This window comes from Neomonachus schauinslandi, chromosome 4 (assembly GCF_002201575.2).
Source record: "Neomonachus schauinslandi chromosome 4, ASM220157v2, whole genome shotgun sequence".
In the NCBI taxonomy this organism is placed as follows: Eukaryota; Metazoa; Chordata; class Mammalia; order Carnivora; family Phocidae; genus Neomonachus; species Neomonachus schauinslandi.
In genome coordinates, this window is record NC_058406.1 from 28,593,111 (window position 1) to 28,608,782 (window position 15,672).

The window sequence follows — 15,672 nt, forward strand, 5'->3', positions numbered from 1 at the left end:
TTCTGAAGGTGGAAAGGCCGCCCGAGGGCGGAGCTTACCCGCCCGGGTCTCAGCGGCGGCAGCCGAGGCCTCGGGGGTCGCTGGGCCTCGGGGGGCGTTTACCACGGCCGCAGCTCTGAGAGGGAGCCCCGGAGGGAGCCGGGAGTGGGGCGCGGGAGGGTCTCGGGACCAAAGAAAGCTCTCTGAGGTTAAACACCGGGATGGGGCCCAGCCTCGACGTAGCCTCTGCTCAAGCCCCACTCACCGTGGACTTCTTAGTGAGCATCTCTTTGGCCATGACGTCCATGAGCCGTTCCTTTTCCTCATGATACCGCCGCTGCTGCTCCAGAATTGTCTCCATTTTCCCTCCGCCGCTGCACCTCAACCACCAACACGGCCGGAAACGACTCCTGCCGCTTTGCGCGCCCGCGCCCCACGCTGAGCGTCCGGCTGCACCAAAGTTCCGCGGTGCCGGAAGTGCCTCGGGGTCCGAAGAAAAGGGAGCATCACAAAGTGAACACAGTTTGTGCTATCGAGGTGGCAGCAGTGCCCCCTGCTGGCCGGAGGTGTGGTGGAGGGATGCAGAGCGATTTCCAAGTGCCTCTAGGGGGCGTACAGAAATTCAGGATGCTGAGGTGAAGGGGCCGGCTTCCCAGGGTTTTATGAGGCCCCCGGGGCAGGCAGGGACATTATAGACTGAGGAGTAGTTGAAGAACCTGTATGGGAGTTGGGGGACCGGACCTTGAGTCCTTAGCTTTCAGGGTGACTCAGTCAACGTTTTTCCCTTCTCTAGACCTCGGTGTCCTTGTCAGTAATCCTTTTTTTTTTTTAAGAAATTCACATGTGGGGGCGCCTGGGTGGCTCAGCCGTTAAGCATCTGCCTTCGGCTCAGGTCATGATCCCACGGTCCTGGAATCGAGCCCGGCATCCGGCTCCCTGCTCCGTGGGAAGCCTGCTTCTCCCTCTCCCACTCCCCCTGCTTGTGTTCCCTCTCTTGCTGTGTCTCTCTCTGTCAAATAAATAAATAAAATCTTAAAAAAAAAAAAAAGGTACATCCAAGCAGCAAAATGCTATACAGCCATAAAAAAAGAATGAATCAAGTTTCTAGGTGCGGAAATTAAAACATGTCCATATATTCAGACGGTCATAGTGGTATCATTTATAATCAACAAAACTGTCGCAGCCCCAACATCCATTAACTGATGAATGGTTAAACAAAATGTGGTATATCCATACAGTGGGCTATTATTCAGCAGTAAAGGAATGCTACAGTACGGACGAACCATGAAAACATCATGCTAAGAAAAAGAAGCCCTACGCAAAAAATGACATAGGGTATATCGAGATGAAATGTCCAGAAAGGCAAATCTATGGAGACAGAAAGTAGATGAGTGGTTGTTTGTGGCTGGAAATGAGATTGGAAGTGACAGCAAATTTGGTGGTGATGGAAATGTTCTAAAATTGGATTGTGGAGATAGTTCTTCTGCAACTCTATTAAATTTGCTCAAAGTAATTGAGTTGTACACTCAAAGTGGGTGAATTTTATGGTATGTAACTTATCCTTCAATAAAGCTGTTAAAAAAAGATCTATATGGGGCGCCTGGGTGGCTCAGTTGGTTGGGCGACTGCCTTCGGCTCAGGTCATGGTCCTGGAGTCCCGGGATCGAGTCCCGCGTCGGGCTCCCTGCTCGGCAGGGAGCCTGCTTCTCCCTCTGACCCTCCCCCATCTCGTGCTCGCTCTCTCTGTCTCATTCTCTCTCTCAAATAAATAAATAAAAATTTAAAAAAAAAAAAAAAAAAAAGATCTATATGAACTCAATGGGAAGATGGCCACACAAAGTGAAAAAGATCTAGACACATAATAATGTATATAAAAATAGATGCACAAAGAGATTATTTCTGTGAGGATATCCAAGAAACAGTAAACAGTGGTTGTTTATGAGGAGATACCTCAGAAGATCTGGTACAGGAAACTTTTCTTTGTGTATACCCAGAATGAAAGGTTTTTTCCTTAACATATACATATATTACTTTTGCATTTTATTTAATTTTTTTAAAGATTTATTAATTTATTTATTTGACAGAGAGATAGGGCCAGAGAGCACAAGCAGAGGGAATGGCAGACGGAGAGGGAGAAGCAGGCTCTGCACTGAGCAGGGAGCCCAACCCCAGGACCCTGGGATCATGACCTGAGCCAAAGGCAGCCACTTAACCATTTGAGCTACCCAGGCGTCCCACTTTTGCATTTTAAAAAATAAACTTAAAACTCAAAATGAAAATACATATATGCACATGCATGCTTAACAAAAAAGAACCAGGAGGCTATAATATGTCAAGGAATTATTAGCGATTTACCTAATCTCTTTACTTTTTGTAATTCTCCAATTTTTCTACAATAAGAATGCATTGGTTTTTGTTTTTTAAAGTTTGAAAAATAACAAAGGGATAATGACTCTTGTCTTGCCTGCTCATGGGGTGTTGTGAGGGTTATATTTATACCTAAAAATGTAAGCAAGATTTCAACCTTAGATAGCACCCCTGGCAAAACTCACCAGAGGGCAGGAGAGTGTGTGTGTGTGTGTGTGTGTGTGTGTGTGTTTGGTAGGGTTTGGGATCTACCATATTTCATCAAATATGAGATGCCATCAAATGTTAACTCCACCATTATTTTATGTCCCACTAAGAAAGAAAGGAAAAATTATTAAACTATGTCACATCTTCTATTATATAATGCATCTGGATTTCCAAGATGTTAAATCTGAAAAATGTTTCTCTTGAAATCAGTGACACGGTAACTGTGTATCTCTTCCTCTTAGCGGGGTGGACCACTTAAGCAAAACCATTCACCTCCCTTTCCCTAAAACCTTCTCCTTCTCCAGTCCCTCGAGCCAGTCACCAAGTCCTGTCTTTTCCACCCGATGCCACTGGCTTCTTTCTCTCTCTCCTCCACCAGTGCACCAGCTTCCAACAGAGCCTGTTCATCTTACCACTGCAATCCATTATTCATGCTGTAGCCAGAGTGATCATCTTATGCCCCTGCTTGAACATTTCCACTGGCTGCTTTTCCCTCAGGGTAAGGTCTGTTTAACTTGGCATTTGATTTTTTGTGACCTGGCCTCTGCCTGCCATTTTAGTCTCTTGGCACTTCCTCCAAATGAAATTATCTGCTGCTTCCCCAAAGCGCCATATGTTTTTTTCAGGCCTCCGGTTCTTTGCATCAGCTGTTTTCCATGCTTGGACTACTCTTCCTCAACAAGTATTTATTGAACAAGTAGTAAGTGCCGGGAGCTGAGAATAGTAGGGTGCGCAAGGCAGGCGCGAGCGCAGTCCTCGTAGAAGCCGGTGGGAGAAAGAGACAAAAATGTAAACATGTAATTACTAATTATAAGCACACATGGTGGGTATTTGTAAAGGTTTGTTGAAAATGTCAACCACAGCCCCAGAAAGTTTAGGATTCGAATCGGGCCCGGGAGGCAGTCTGAAAGGAATCCACCTATGATTACCTAGGTGGCTTTGGGGAACTGACAAGTGGGAGTCTCCACCTCTGTGAAACGGAAAAATGCGCGCCCCATAGGATTTCTGGGAGGATTTAGTATGAGATACAGATGATCACGCGGGTCGGCCGGACCGGAGGGCCCCTCCCCCAGGGGACGCGAGGGTCCACCCGCACCGTGGCGCTGGTCCCCCACCCCAGGAGGCGGCGGGCGGGACCAAGAGCTCCCTAAGCCGCGCGCCTCGCGAGTGCGCACCAGTGCGCCTCCGACCGTCGGGAGCCGAGGGCGGGGCTGGGGCAGCCGGCGTCGGACGCCGGCAGAGAGGAGCTGCGCTCCGCCCCATCTCTCCACTTTGGGGGACAGCCCCCCTCGCTCATTCCCGCCTCCGCCCCTGAATCACGGCGGGGCGGGGCCGTGACCCATTCATGCCGGGAATCGGATCCAGATGTTCCCGCGGCGCGTGCAGCTGCATCCTTGCCTTTTTTGGCAAAAAAACGTGCGGCCGCGAGCGGATCCCGGGCCGCCTCCGCTAATCCTCGGGAAGAGGGGGAAGGGGGCTGGGGGTCTGGGCCCAGACTGGGAATCCGCATCGGGTGCTCTGCGGGATTTGGGAAGGGCTGCTAAGGGAGGGGGGCGGTTTGTACTGGACCGGGGAACCCACTGCCAACTCCACTCCCGTCCGGGACCTCCCCCAAACCCCTCCCTCCCCCACCCGGGGGAAAAAGCCCTTTGCCAGCAGCGGGGAGGCTGGCTAAGCCTGAGAGGGACGGTAGCAGCGGCGGGGATCCCCGTTCTCCGGAGATTTCCCACCCCGTGGCCCAGCAGCTTCCTCCTTTGCCATGCGCAGAGGAGGTCTGGAAGAGCCTGAGTCTCCCGGTCTGTGAGGGAACCTTCCTTCCCCCGCCACCCCCGCCACCCCCAGACAAACACACAGAGGCCTTCGCTTCCTCACACTGCTTTATTGCAGAATCTGGAAGGGGGGGTGAACCAATCCCACCCCTCTGCCCATCTCTGGGCAAAAATGGAGCTCAAATGAAATGAGAAAACACTCGCCAGACACAGACTGGGCAAAACCCTGTGCTCTAGGATCCCCTTAAACAGTGAACCCCTGATTCGCGGCCCAGAGAACCCCAGCCCCGGGGATAGGGTGGGATGGGGGTGGGGAGGATCAAGCCTGAGGAGAGTCCACTTTTGAGGCACCCACAGAAGACCTAAAGTCTCTGGAAAGAAGTCTAGATTGAAGGGGGCCTGGGTCCCAGCGTCCAGTTTGGAGGGTTGGGTCTAGAACCTTGATTTGGGGAGAGGGCCTGGTCTGGGACCCAAACCGTGAGGAGAGGGCTGAATTCTGGAGTCCAGGCTTGAATCATGGAGGCTCCATAAGGATCCAGGTTGGGGGGCCCTGGGTCAGGGAGTACCAGTTTGGGGATGCGAGAGCAGGGAAGCTGACTCCTGGAGCCCAGGAGGAGCCCCAGTTTGGGGAGGGGCTGGGTCCCAAAGGTGGTGTGGAGAAGGAGCCTCAGTCCTGGAGCCCTGGTTTGGGAGGCCCTGGGCCCAGGAGTCCTGGCTCAGGGCCCTGCCTGGCTGCAGCCCTGACACAGCACTTGGTCTCCGTCCGGCACGAAGCCTTGGCCCACCAGGGAGGTAGAGCAGCGGGCGCAGGAGAAGCAGCTGTGGTGCCAGTGGCGGTCTTCAAAGGACACATACTTGCCTCCACCGAGTCCTGGAGGGAGGCTGGAGGTTAGCTCTGTGGATCCGGAGTGCAGTCCTGTCCCTCAGCCTCGCCCAATACCAGATCCCATTCCCTTGCTTGCACCCTACCCGCCATGCTCTTTGACCCTTTGTCCCACCTGTGATGGGGCGCTTGCAGCTGCTGCACTTGGGTGCAAAGAGTTCTCCAAAACAGGCCACACAGTAGGGATCATCATCCCGGGAGGTGAACTGCTGCCCTGCTAGGGGCGTCTGGCACCCTGTGCAGACTAGGCATTCTCGATGCCAGGGCTGGTCACGGTAGGTCACGCCACCTTGTGTCAGCGTCTGTGGGGGCAGCATCGGTCAGCGGGAGGGGAATGGCGATCCCCACCCCGGCACGGAGCCTTGCTCACCCTCCACCCCACTGGCCCAGCCCCCACCTTGCTGCAGCGGGCGCAGCGCGGAGCGAACTTGTTCTCATAGCAGGGCACGCAGTAGTGAGCGCCCTTGTCGGGCACAAAGGAACGGGAGCCCAGCGGCTGTTCACAGCCGCTGCACAGGAAGCAGTGCTCATGCCATGTCTGGCCTCCGTATTCCAGCTTCCGGGACCCTGTGGGGAACAGGGGTCCCACTCAGAGGCTGTGTCCCAAGCTCCTGAGGGCCACCCTCTGCTAACCCCTGAGGAGAGTCCCTGCTGTTCCCAGAGCCTAAGCAGGGTGGCATCCACGCACATGGAGCAGGACCCTTGCCACCTACATGGCACATGCGACCCTCCACCCCCAACACCGCACATGCTACACACATGACTGGGCACATGCTAGGCCCCCATAATCTAGATGCGAGGATCTGGCATATGTGAAGTCCCCACATGTGCTAGATATGACTATGTCAGCATACACCAGGCCTCCATGTCGCAGTCGCAGGCATGATGACTCAGTTCACACTAAGTCCTTCTACACCAGACATGATGGCTTTAGCCACACCCACAAAGACCCCCGACAGAGTTCTAATGCCCTGGACCTGATGGATTCAGTACATGTGAAGCCTTGGTGTCTCCTGATCATGTCATTCTCCACCTGTCCTCAGCCCTTACATATCTATGAGGCACGCAGGTCACGACACATGTTAGGCCCTGTTGATCTGTCTCTACATACACCAAGCCCCGATGCGCCAAGCATGACGGTCTCATTGGACTCCTCGCTCCAACACGTACCAAACACGCAGGTGTTCATGCATGCTGAGCCCCGGGTGTGTCTCAAGCTTGTCAGTCTGCCCGTACATGGTAAGCCCACAGGTGCACACGCTAAACCCTCAGGAACATACCAAGCGGGTCCGTTCCTGCGCGTGCTAAGCGCTCGTGCATATACTTGGGTGTGCCAGTCCCCGCGCACGCTAATATCCCAAGCGCGTACAGGCAGGACTGATCCCGTATGCGCTCAAGTTCCAAAAAGATGCCGTGCGTGCAGGTCTTTATAACACTAAGCCTCCCTGGATGTACCGTACAGGTGCCCGTCCCTCGGCCGTGCACGAGCCTGCGTCGGGGCGGCACGCGCACGGCGTCCCCGGGCACGTACCGGGCATGACGGTCTCGCCGCAGGCCGAGCACTGCGACGAGAAGGCGCTGCAGTAGCAGTCATTGCAGAGCAGCTCGCTGTCCTGGCAGGTGAAGGGCTCGTCGGCCAGGGAGCGCTGGCAGCGGCAGCAGCGGAAGCAGCCCTCGTGGAAGTGGCGGTCTTCATAGAACAGCTCCTGCAGGGAGCATGGCAGGGGCGCTGGCACCTTTGCCCCTCCGTCCCAGCCTCCACCCACTCCTTGCCCGCTCTGGTCCAGCCCTTACCCTGGAGTCATGCCCGATAAGCTGCTGGCACTCGGCACAGGTGTTGGCGAAGGTGCTGTCATAGCAGGGCACACAGTAGGGGCCGTTGTCCGTCTGGATGTATTTGCGGCCATACAGGGACTCGCTGCATTTTGCACAGTCAAAGGCCTCGCTCATGGTGGCTGTGAGTGAGCCCTGCCAGGCGCCAAAGGTGGGGCACGCATCACCCAGAGGGGCTGTGGCTTAGCCCCTTGCAAAAGCTCTTTGCATTAAAAGAAAGAGCAAGAGACCAGGCCTAAGAAATGCCAGGTCCGAACAGCGGGCGATGAAGAAGGGGGTGCTTCTGGAAACCCAGGAGTCCTGCATGTTTATTTCTGTATTTAACAGCATGTGGGGCGGGAGAGAAGGGGTCAGGAAAAAATCAGGAAGCAGAAGTTGTTTTCTTATCTGGGCCCTGGCAGATCTGGGGGGAGGGGGCTTTTCCTGGGTCAGTGACTCATTTCCTGCCCCAGCCTGAGTTTAGCTTCCACTGTCCCTACTGTCCCCAAGGGGACAAGAGCCGGGGCAGGGAGCCACCCCACTCTCTATCCCAAAGGAACAGCACTCCCACCCTCTCCTGACTCCCAGGAAGGGGCCCGAGGGATATGGAAAATGGAACCTCTACCCAGAGCTTGGAATGAGGAGCTTAGGGATGTGAATGGGCTGTGTCTGCCCTCTCCCGGTCCAGGAGCCAGTGGAATGTTAGAGGGATGTTGGGCCCTGAATGGTGGAGATGGAAGTCACCTCGGGCCTCCGTCCGTCCGTCTGTCTGGGAGAGTCAGCCCAAGCAAGGACTTCAGAGGCTCAGGCTAGGTTTAAGCAGGAAGGAAGTCCTGCAAGCTGGACCCAGCCAAGCTTCCCCAGCTGGACCCTCTGCCCTCAGCCCCCTGCAGCCCCTGCTGGGTCTCTGGTCACACCAGCCTTGGCCTGCACAGCAGCTGTGGCAGGACGACAACGGCCAGATGTGGGGTTTGGCCAGCCACAGGGGTGGAGAAAAGGGAACCGAGATGAGATGCCTGGGGAGGGAGAGGGGATCTAAAGACAGGGATTACGCAGCATGCCCCTCCAGGCATCACTCCTGGCCCATCTTTCCAATCGCCTGGGTCATTATTTCCCTCCCCCTGCCTCTGGGAGAAACAGCCTCTCCCTGGCTTTTCCGGTTTCTGAGGGTTTGGGGTAGGCGGCGTGGAGGGTGAGAGAGTGGGAGCCACAGAAGACATTTTCTCCCCAATCAGGCCCCCTCTTGGGTGGGGAGTCAGGCATGGGGGGAGCCCTGAGGGTTGCTGCTGCAGACACCCAGCCCCCACCAAACCTCAGACACTTTCCATTTTCTCAGGAACAAAGCATGTTTGCGGGATGAGGTCATCCACACAGCTGCCTCTGGAACAGGAGCATGGGGAGTGGGGGGGGGGGGCAGGGAAATGGGGTTCCCAGTCCCTTCTGCTGCCCCTGACTCCAGTCTCTAGCCCCAGATTCAGAGCTCCCCACCCCCAGCGTCCTCCATCATGAAGCCTGCTCTCTAAGGGCTGGGATCCCAGGCTGGGTGGAGAGGCACCACTAGGCCTCATAGGAAGGGGATGTTCTCACAGCTGCAGAGGAACCTGGAAGGACAAAGGAACCCACCAACCCACTACCCCCCCCCCCCCCCCCCCCCCCCCCCCCCCCCCCCGCACACCCCCAGTAACTGGCAGTCCCCAGAGCCTGCCCAGGCTCGAGTTGAAGGAAAAGTGCTCCTTTTCTCAGCCACCCCCAGTGAGAAATTCTGGCCAAGAAACGTTGCTCTGGCTTGGAGTTCAGACTCCAGGCGCCAGCAAACGCCCCAAGCCTGGAGGGCCTGGCTCTTGAAGGGATGGTTTGTGAACTCAAAGCTGCCCCTCTGTACAGCGGGGGAAGATATGAAGTTCGTACCCCAGGCCAGGCCAGGAGGCCTCCGGGGGCTGGGGTCTTCAGAGAGGTGATTCTGGGGCAGGGCTATGCTGTAGGGTCGAGGGTAGCCCTCCTTCTTGGTCCGCTCCCCACCAGTGAGGCCTGGGTTTCCTCTGGCCCAACATCTGAGGGTTGCTTGGGCTGTCAGCCACTGGGCAGCAGGGGGCCACACAGGTGGAGTGTGTGGCCATGGTGTGTCTGGGAGGGCCCGAGTCTTTTCCTTCCTTCCTGGCTTGGCCCACAGCAGCCATCACCTTCCCAGGCCCAGGCTAGCCCTGGGACCACCCCCTGGGAGGCAGTCACCACTCTGAGACAGGGGCACCCCAAATAGGGTATGGGCATGGCTTCTGTTTCCTTCCCAGAATCCCCCAGTCCCCTAGTCTGTCCAGCTGCGCTCTAATGAGGACAGAGTGAAGGGCATTATCAAGGCCCACCTGTCCCTGCCCATCCCCCTCCCTCCCTCCCCAACTCCCTCCCACTTTCCCTGGCAGGGCTAGGGGACTGAAGAGAACCAGTCTTATATTCCTTCATGGCTGGTGGGGTGGGGGGGAGGTGCAGGGGAGACTGCCCAGTCTGCCAGATGGCTCTCAGCCCCTGCTCCCACCAATAAACACAAACACACACACACACTCCACCCCTACACCTGACCCAGACACACATCTGGCACATCCCAGTGAACCTCCCAGAGCTCGGAATGGCTGGATAAATGGCTGCAACATGTGGAGTATAGAGGCCCAAATGTGGCATGTGGGTCTGAATCCTGACTTCTTCGCTTACTAGCTGGGTGATCTTGGGCAAGTCACTTAAGGTCCCTGGGCCTGTTTTCTTATCTAAGCCTACCTCCTACTCCTGGGGTTGTTGTCAGGCTGAAATGGTGCTTGGAAAGCACCTGGCAGAAAGTGAGTAGTCAATAAATGGTAGCCGTCGGCGTTTTTATTATTAGCCCCTCGCTCACACAGGGGTCAAACAAGTTTCTGAGCCAGGCCTGGGTCAGGGAGCTGGCCTGGGTTTTGACCTGGACATTCTCGGGGTAGACCCAGGGATAGAACAAAGAGGGACCCCCCCACCTCCCGCCAGTTCTGCTGGGGGAAGTGAAGACGCTCAGGCCGTGGGGCTGGCTGAAGAGATCAGTGGGGCCAGCCTGACCCCAGGGAGACCCCTCACACAGGTACACAGGTACACACAGCTGCATGCTGCCCTGCCTCTCACGAAGCGCCATCCCATCCACCATCTCACCAGATCTCACAAAAGGCAGGCAGGATAGGCTATCATTCCCATTTTACAGTTGAGCACAGAAACCAGGGACAAGCCAGGCCCAAGGTCACTCAAGTCTCAGAGAGGCCAGGTTCTCTGCTTTCCAGCCTGGAGCCCTTTCCTGTTTTTCTCCCCAAAAATGCTGCAGTGGTGATAAAGGGGGTGGTCAACACTTAAGAGCAGGGGTACAGGAGATACTCGGTGATGTCCCTAGCACTGGAGTCTCACTCTTCTCCCCCAGCTGCTAACTCTGCTGTTGGAAGACACCCAGAAGCCTTTCCAACTACCCATGCCAACCGCTCAACTCCTTTGCCCCCCTCCACCCTGCACTGTCCAGGAGGACCCTGGCCAGGCCCCATAGCTGTGAGTCAGGATCAGATCAGACCCCTCCCTCAGCTCCCAGGAACTGACAGGAGATTTAAGGGGAGAAACCTAACTCCCCCCACCCCCCACCTCCTGCTATCAGGCACCAACCCCAAACTCTCCCTTCTCCCTTTCCCTCCCCCCATGGGGCCTGGGAGTCAGAGCAGTTTAGGGGCAGGGGGGTGGGAAGCAGGATCCAGCAGCTGCCTTGGGGACAGGAGAGGAACAGTTCATTCACCCTGGGTCCCCCAGGGCTGAAGCAGCGTCCAAGATTTGAGTTTAAAAATAAGTTGGGGCTGTCTTGGTATATGCCTGGGGCTCCTTTTTGATCTCAGTCTGTCTCAGGTCCTCTGCCTCACAGGGGCCTGGCTGGCCCAGAGTTTCTGTTTGCCCACATCCTTGCTTCCCAGTCTTTCAGGCCTGAGCCTTTCCAGGTCTGTCTGGGAAGCTGTCAGTGCGCCTCCATCAAAGCCAGCTCTGCCCCACTCAGCGTGTCTGTCTCTGCACACTTCAGCTGTCTATGTTTTGTGTGTATCTCTGGCTGGTTATCTCCCAACCGCCCCCCTCTGCGGATTTCTACCTCTGTACACCCAAATCTTGGTATCTGAGTGTCTCCAAGGGGTTCCCAGCCCTTCTCTCTCTTAGCACCTCTGTTCCTGAGTGTCTGTCTCCAGTTTCTGGACGGCTCTATAGGCCTCACAGAGGCTGATCTATCACGAGGCTAACGAAGCTTAGGCTTCAGGGCCCCTCACTTGCCCAGGACCCTGCAAAGCCCCGGGAAGGGGGTTACAACGTGTTCACTGGGATCAATGCATGCTTCTCCTTCAAATGCTTCGCTCCACAAAACCTGGGTCGGTCCCTATGCCTCGTGTCTGCCTCTCGGTGACTCTACCGCCAACTCTCTGTCCCTTCCTCGGGTATCCCTGCAGCCTCCTGTCTAAGCCTGTCGCTCGTGTCCCCGTCTTGGTCTCGCTCCACCGGGCTTTCTGGGAGCCTCAGTTTCTCGAATCCTCCCGGTCCCTCGCTCTACTCTGGCTTCTCCGTTTCAAACTTGGCCCCCTCCCCGTTCAAGTCTCGGAGCAGCCCCCGCCCCGCCGGGCAGCCAGGATCGGTGCGATCCGGGGGGCGCCCTCAGGGGCTCAGCGCACCCCGCGCCGCCCGCTCCCAGCGCGCCCCCGGTCATCGCGGCCGGACCCGAGTGGGAGCAGGGGGCGGCGGCGGGGCCGGGAGCCGGGATTCGGAGCCGGGTTCGGCGGGGAGCTCACCTCGAAGCGGGCGGCGGGAGCGGGGAAGCCGGGCCGCGCGTCCCTCGGCGGCTCGTACCTGCGGGCCGGGCAGAGCGGGGGCCGACCGAGCTCCGCAAAGCTGCTGGCTGCACACGGACTGTGTGGGCGAGTGGGAGCGCGGCCCCAACCCCTCCCCGAGGAAGTGCGCGCGGGGCCCGCCCCGCCCGGACCCCGCCCCCGGCCGCCCCTGCCCGCGGGGTGCGGACCCCGCCCCGGCCCCGCATCCCGCAGGCGTGGGGCCAGACCCCGCCCACACCTCCTCTGTGGGCTGGAGCCCGCTCCAGGCCCCCTCGGCCGGCCCAGTCTAACCGGGCTCTCTCAACCTTTCCGGGCGGCCAGGACCCCGCCCCCGTCCCCTCCTCGCTTTCCCCGTCCTCTCCCCCTGCCTTCCCCCCCCTCCCCTACTCCCACTGGCAGCCAGCGGGAGACTGCTGTACTCCATCTCAAGCAAGGGATACAGGACCCAGCCGACCAAGGTCCCTTGGGGACCAAGAGTCCTCATGGCCTCTTCGTGTCTCTTCCCCTCCCCCCCTTCCAGCTTACCCCCTGGGGTCACACCTAGACCGGGTTTGTAAAAGAGGACTTAATCAAGCCTGGAGGAGGGGGTGGTTTAGATTCTGCTGTCCCAGCCCTGTCAGTGGGAACCAAGGTGTTCTCTGGAAACAAGGACCCCCAACCCCAGACAGGGCCTTGACTTTCAAAGGGCTTGATTTCACAACTCTGAGTGGCACAAACAGAAGTAACCACCTCCTCACCTCCAGCTGCACCCTGGGACAGAGAAGTTCAGCCTTGGTTTCCACAGTGCCCAGGAATAGTTTTGACCTTTGAAGCCCAGGGGAGACCCTAATCCTTGGCCCCATGGTTTTTTGAGTTTCTCAGGGAGGGGTGTGAAGAGTGTGCTCCCATCAGCACTGCAGGGTTGTTGGAGGGAAGTGGAGGGAACCTCTCCTCCCCCACCTCTACAGTTTCCAATCCTCTGGCTTCCTCCCTGTGCCTGGGAGGGAGGACTGGTGCCTGCCAGGGACACAAGGCCCCTCCAGGTCCTTGAGGCCAACCCCCCTGGGATCCTCAGGCTTGTCACTAGGCATAAATAGCCTCATCTAGAAGGGTGGGGGAGGGAGGAGGAGGCTCTGCTGTGCTGTTTGCAAAACAAGAGACAACAAACCAACCCTAGAAATAACCTCAGCATCTAGAGTAGAGATTCAGGTGCCCACAGAGGTTCTCCCATCCCCCAGGCTGGGTCCAGCCAAGTTCTCAGAGCAGAGACTCATTCCCTCCCAGGCTGGGGTTCCTGAATACCTTCCTCTCCCATCTCTGAATCATATGCCTGCCTTCCTGGGTCCCAACTCACCCTCAAGGCCAGGTTTCCTTCCAAAATCAAACTAATTGATTTATGATTGTTCCTGATGCCTAGATTGTCAGTGCCTTGAGGACAGGGACTGAGTCCTTCTTGTTCACTACCACATTCCCAGTACCTACCCCCAAAGTTTGGCACATAATAAATATCTGATGAATGAATGAATGACAATGACGGACACTGCTTCAGTTTCAACTCCCCTTTACCCCAGTTTGGATCACAGATACTTGCCCATGGGTAGGCCCTTTCTCTGGGCTTTGTCTTGTAGGTGTAGGCGACTCCTAGCCCTGGGGAGGGCAAGGAATATTGCCTGGTTGAAGTAGATGACAAGGAGGGATCTGTTCTGGGTGAGGGGAGGGTAAAGATGAGCAGCTTTCAGAGAGGGAAGGATTATGACTGAATAAGGAAGGTGCTAGATCAAAGGTAGAGTTGGGGTCTCTGGTATTTCCTCATGGCTTGAATCTCTGCTGAACAGCCTTAATAAGAGCCAGGATTTCCTGAGTTCTTTGCACCAGTCCCTGCCTAAGCACTTTGCATATAACACTTCACAGAATTAATGTTCTTGATTATCCGACAACTGTATGAAATGTGTATTCTTGCCCCATTTTAAGGATGAGAAAATGGAGGTACAGAGAGAGTAACAAACCTGCCAAGGGCGACACAGTTAATAATGGCAAAGGCTGGATTCAAATCCACACAATCAAATGTCAAAGCTCCTTATGCCAAAAAGGGCTTAACTGGCAGGCCCTGCAGCCTCTTTTGTCACTCAACCTCTTTACACCTCAGTCTGCTCATACGTTAAGAGTGCTTGACTCCCTGTCTCCCAGCATTCTCATGAGTATTGGAGGAGAGTACACAGTAGGTATTGAATATGTGGGACTCGCCTGGTGCAACACATTCCCTTTCACGGCCAAGTGTTAAGGTTCTGCTGCTTGGACTGGAAGCCTGGAGGCCAGAGAAAATTAGATTTCTGGCTTGACCCAGCCTGGGGGAGGGACGCTGGTGTAGGGCAGGGGCTATGTCCTTTCCCCTCTCCATTTCCAGCTCTGCAGTGGGCTCACATTTCCCTTAGCCCAGGAGGACTACGTGCGCCAGGGAGGTCTAGGGATCAGCCACATGGACTCCCTGTTCCCATTTCCCATCAGTCCTCCCCCCCTCTCTAGGGAACAGGTGTGTCTGAGCAGGGACTGGAAGAAGAGACTGATCACTGGATGACTAGCCTTGGGTGAGTGGGATCTGGCTGTCCCTTCGCCCACCCACACACCCTTCCTTATCTCATGGTGGAAGGGGGTTTGCTCCGGGTCTCCTGGCTGTTCTCTCATCTTGGAAGCATTTTTTAAAAGGAGGCCCTGAGTGACAACTGACAGGCCTCTCATGGTTTCCTCTGGGTGCTGAATCACTCCCTGATGCTTGTGATCACAAGCCCTCCTTTCCCCAGTGAGAAAACTTCCTTCCTTCTCTGGGCCTATTGCCCACTCTTACCCATTGGGCTGCCTGGAGCCCCTGCCAGGCCTCATGGCTTGCAGACACCCTCTTTCAGATTGCCCAGAAACACTATTCTCCTGACCCCAAGCCTCTGTGGGTGTAGAGGGTGTAGAGAATACTTTGTAGTTCTACAAAGTATGCAGGGTTGGGGGGGGTGAAGTGGGAGAGCTAACCTGTTAAATGCCCACTACATGCAGGGCACCATGCTAAATGCTAGTCATTGCCTCGTTCGGTTCTCACAAAAGCCATATGAGTTGGTTATATTATTATCACTATTTGATACAGTAGGATGTGGGGCTCAGAGAATTTGACAATGTGGCCCCAAATCCAAGCTGATAGTGGTGGATGTGCGATTCAAATCCAAGGCTGATTCCTGGGTCCCCTGAACCGAGCTGAGGCTGGAATAGTGGGCCAAATCATGAAGGGCCTTGTCTTTCAATGGTTAAGTCACAAATGAGGTGGAAGTTTGTTAATGTCTGTGACCTGAATTGGGCAAAAGGCTCAGACTGAGGCAGGAAAAAACTTTTCACATGGCAGATCTCAGCAGTTTCAGCTTTGTCGTGTCCACCCGTCTACTGGACTCCAGGCACCTCTGGGGACTGAGGAGAGGATTTCCTCAGAGCGCCTCGGCTGGAGCGGTGAGCTCTGTCATGACAAATGCGTGCAATTACAGAACTCGCTGAGGGTTAGCTTCATGTGATGGAAAAGAAACCAAATGCCTCTGAAGTGTCCTGCTGTGCCCAACCCTCTCTCTATCCTTACTGGTAGGTTTAGTAATAACAACAACCATTGCTCCAATTGATTGTGAACTCGTTTAAGGGGTGAACACAGCATTAAGCACTTTAAACATATTAGTTCGTTTAATCCTTACAACCATTCCGTGGGTATACTATAATTACTAACATTTTAGATGGGGAGATGGAGGTTTGTTGAAGCTAATTTTGCCTTGGCTGGTGGCAGTTAGGATTAGAACACACCTCTATG

At 55.6% G+C, this 15,672-nt stretch overlaps 2 protein-coding genes across 3 annotated transcripts in view; both read right to left on the reverse strand.

Moving 5' to 3' along the window:
• SF3A3 (splicing factor 3a subunit 3) overlaps nt 1-3,829 on the reverse strand; it is a 28,005-nt gene extending 24,176 nt beyond the window's left edge. The window contains exons 1-3 of one of the 2 annotated variants that reach the window (XM_021683733.2): nt 3,729-3,829; nt 2,599-2,658; nt 245-582 (exon numbers count right to left, since the gene is read on the reverse strand). In XM_021683733.2, the coding sequence (XP_021539408.1) occupies nt 245-340 (96 nt within the window). In that variant the 5' untranslated portion in view covers nt 341-582; nt 2,599-2,658; nt 3,729-3,829. Of the gene's footprint in view, nt 1-244; nt 583-2,598; nt 2,659-3,728 lie in introns of those variants that run through there. The other variant, XM_044913978.1, reaches the window with a different exon arrangement.
• Nucleotides 3,830-4,423: 594 nt separating this feature from the next.
• FHL3 (four and a half LIM domains 3) lies at nt 4,424-11,968 on the reverse strand. Its single transcript, XM_021683735.1, has 6 exons — nt 11,826-11,968; nt 7,000-7,352; nt 6,737-6,911; nt 5,603-5,772; nt 5,321-5,507; nt 4,424-5,193 (listed from the first exon to the last, which is right to left on the reverse strand). The coding sequence occupies exons 2-6, from the start codon at nt 7,153-7,155 to the stop codon at nt 5,039-5,041; spliced, it is 843 nt and encodes a 280-aa protein (XP_021539410.1). The 5' UTR covers nt 7,156-7,352; nt 11,826-11,968; the 3' UTR covers nt 4,424-5,038.
• Nucleotides 11,969-15,672: the final 3,704 nt, after the last annotated feature.

Coding starts and splice junctions, on each gene's coding strand:
- FHL3 (XM_021683735.1), bottom strand. CDS start 7,155: ATGAGCGAGGCCTTTGACTGTGCAAAATGCAGCGAGTCCCTGTATGGC. Junction 5,773..6,736: donor CGGCGAGACCGTCATGCCCG/GTACGTGCCCGG, acceptor TGTTCCCCACAG/GGTCCCGGAAGCTGGAATAC. Junction 5,508..5,602: donor GCTGCGCCCGCTGCAGCAAG/GTGGGGGCTGGG, acceptor CTGCCCCCACAG/ACGCTGACACAAGGTGGCGT.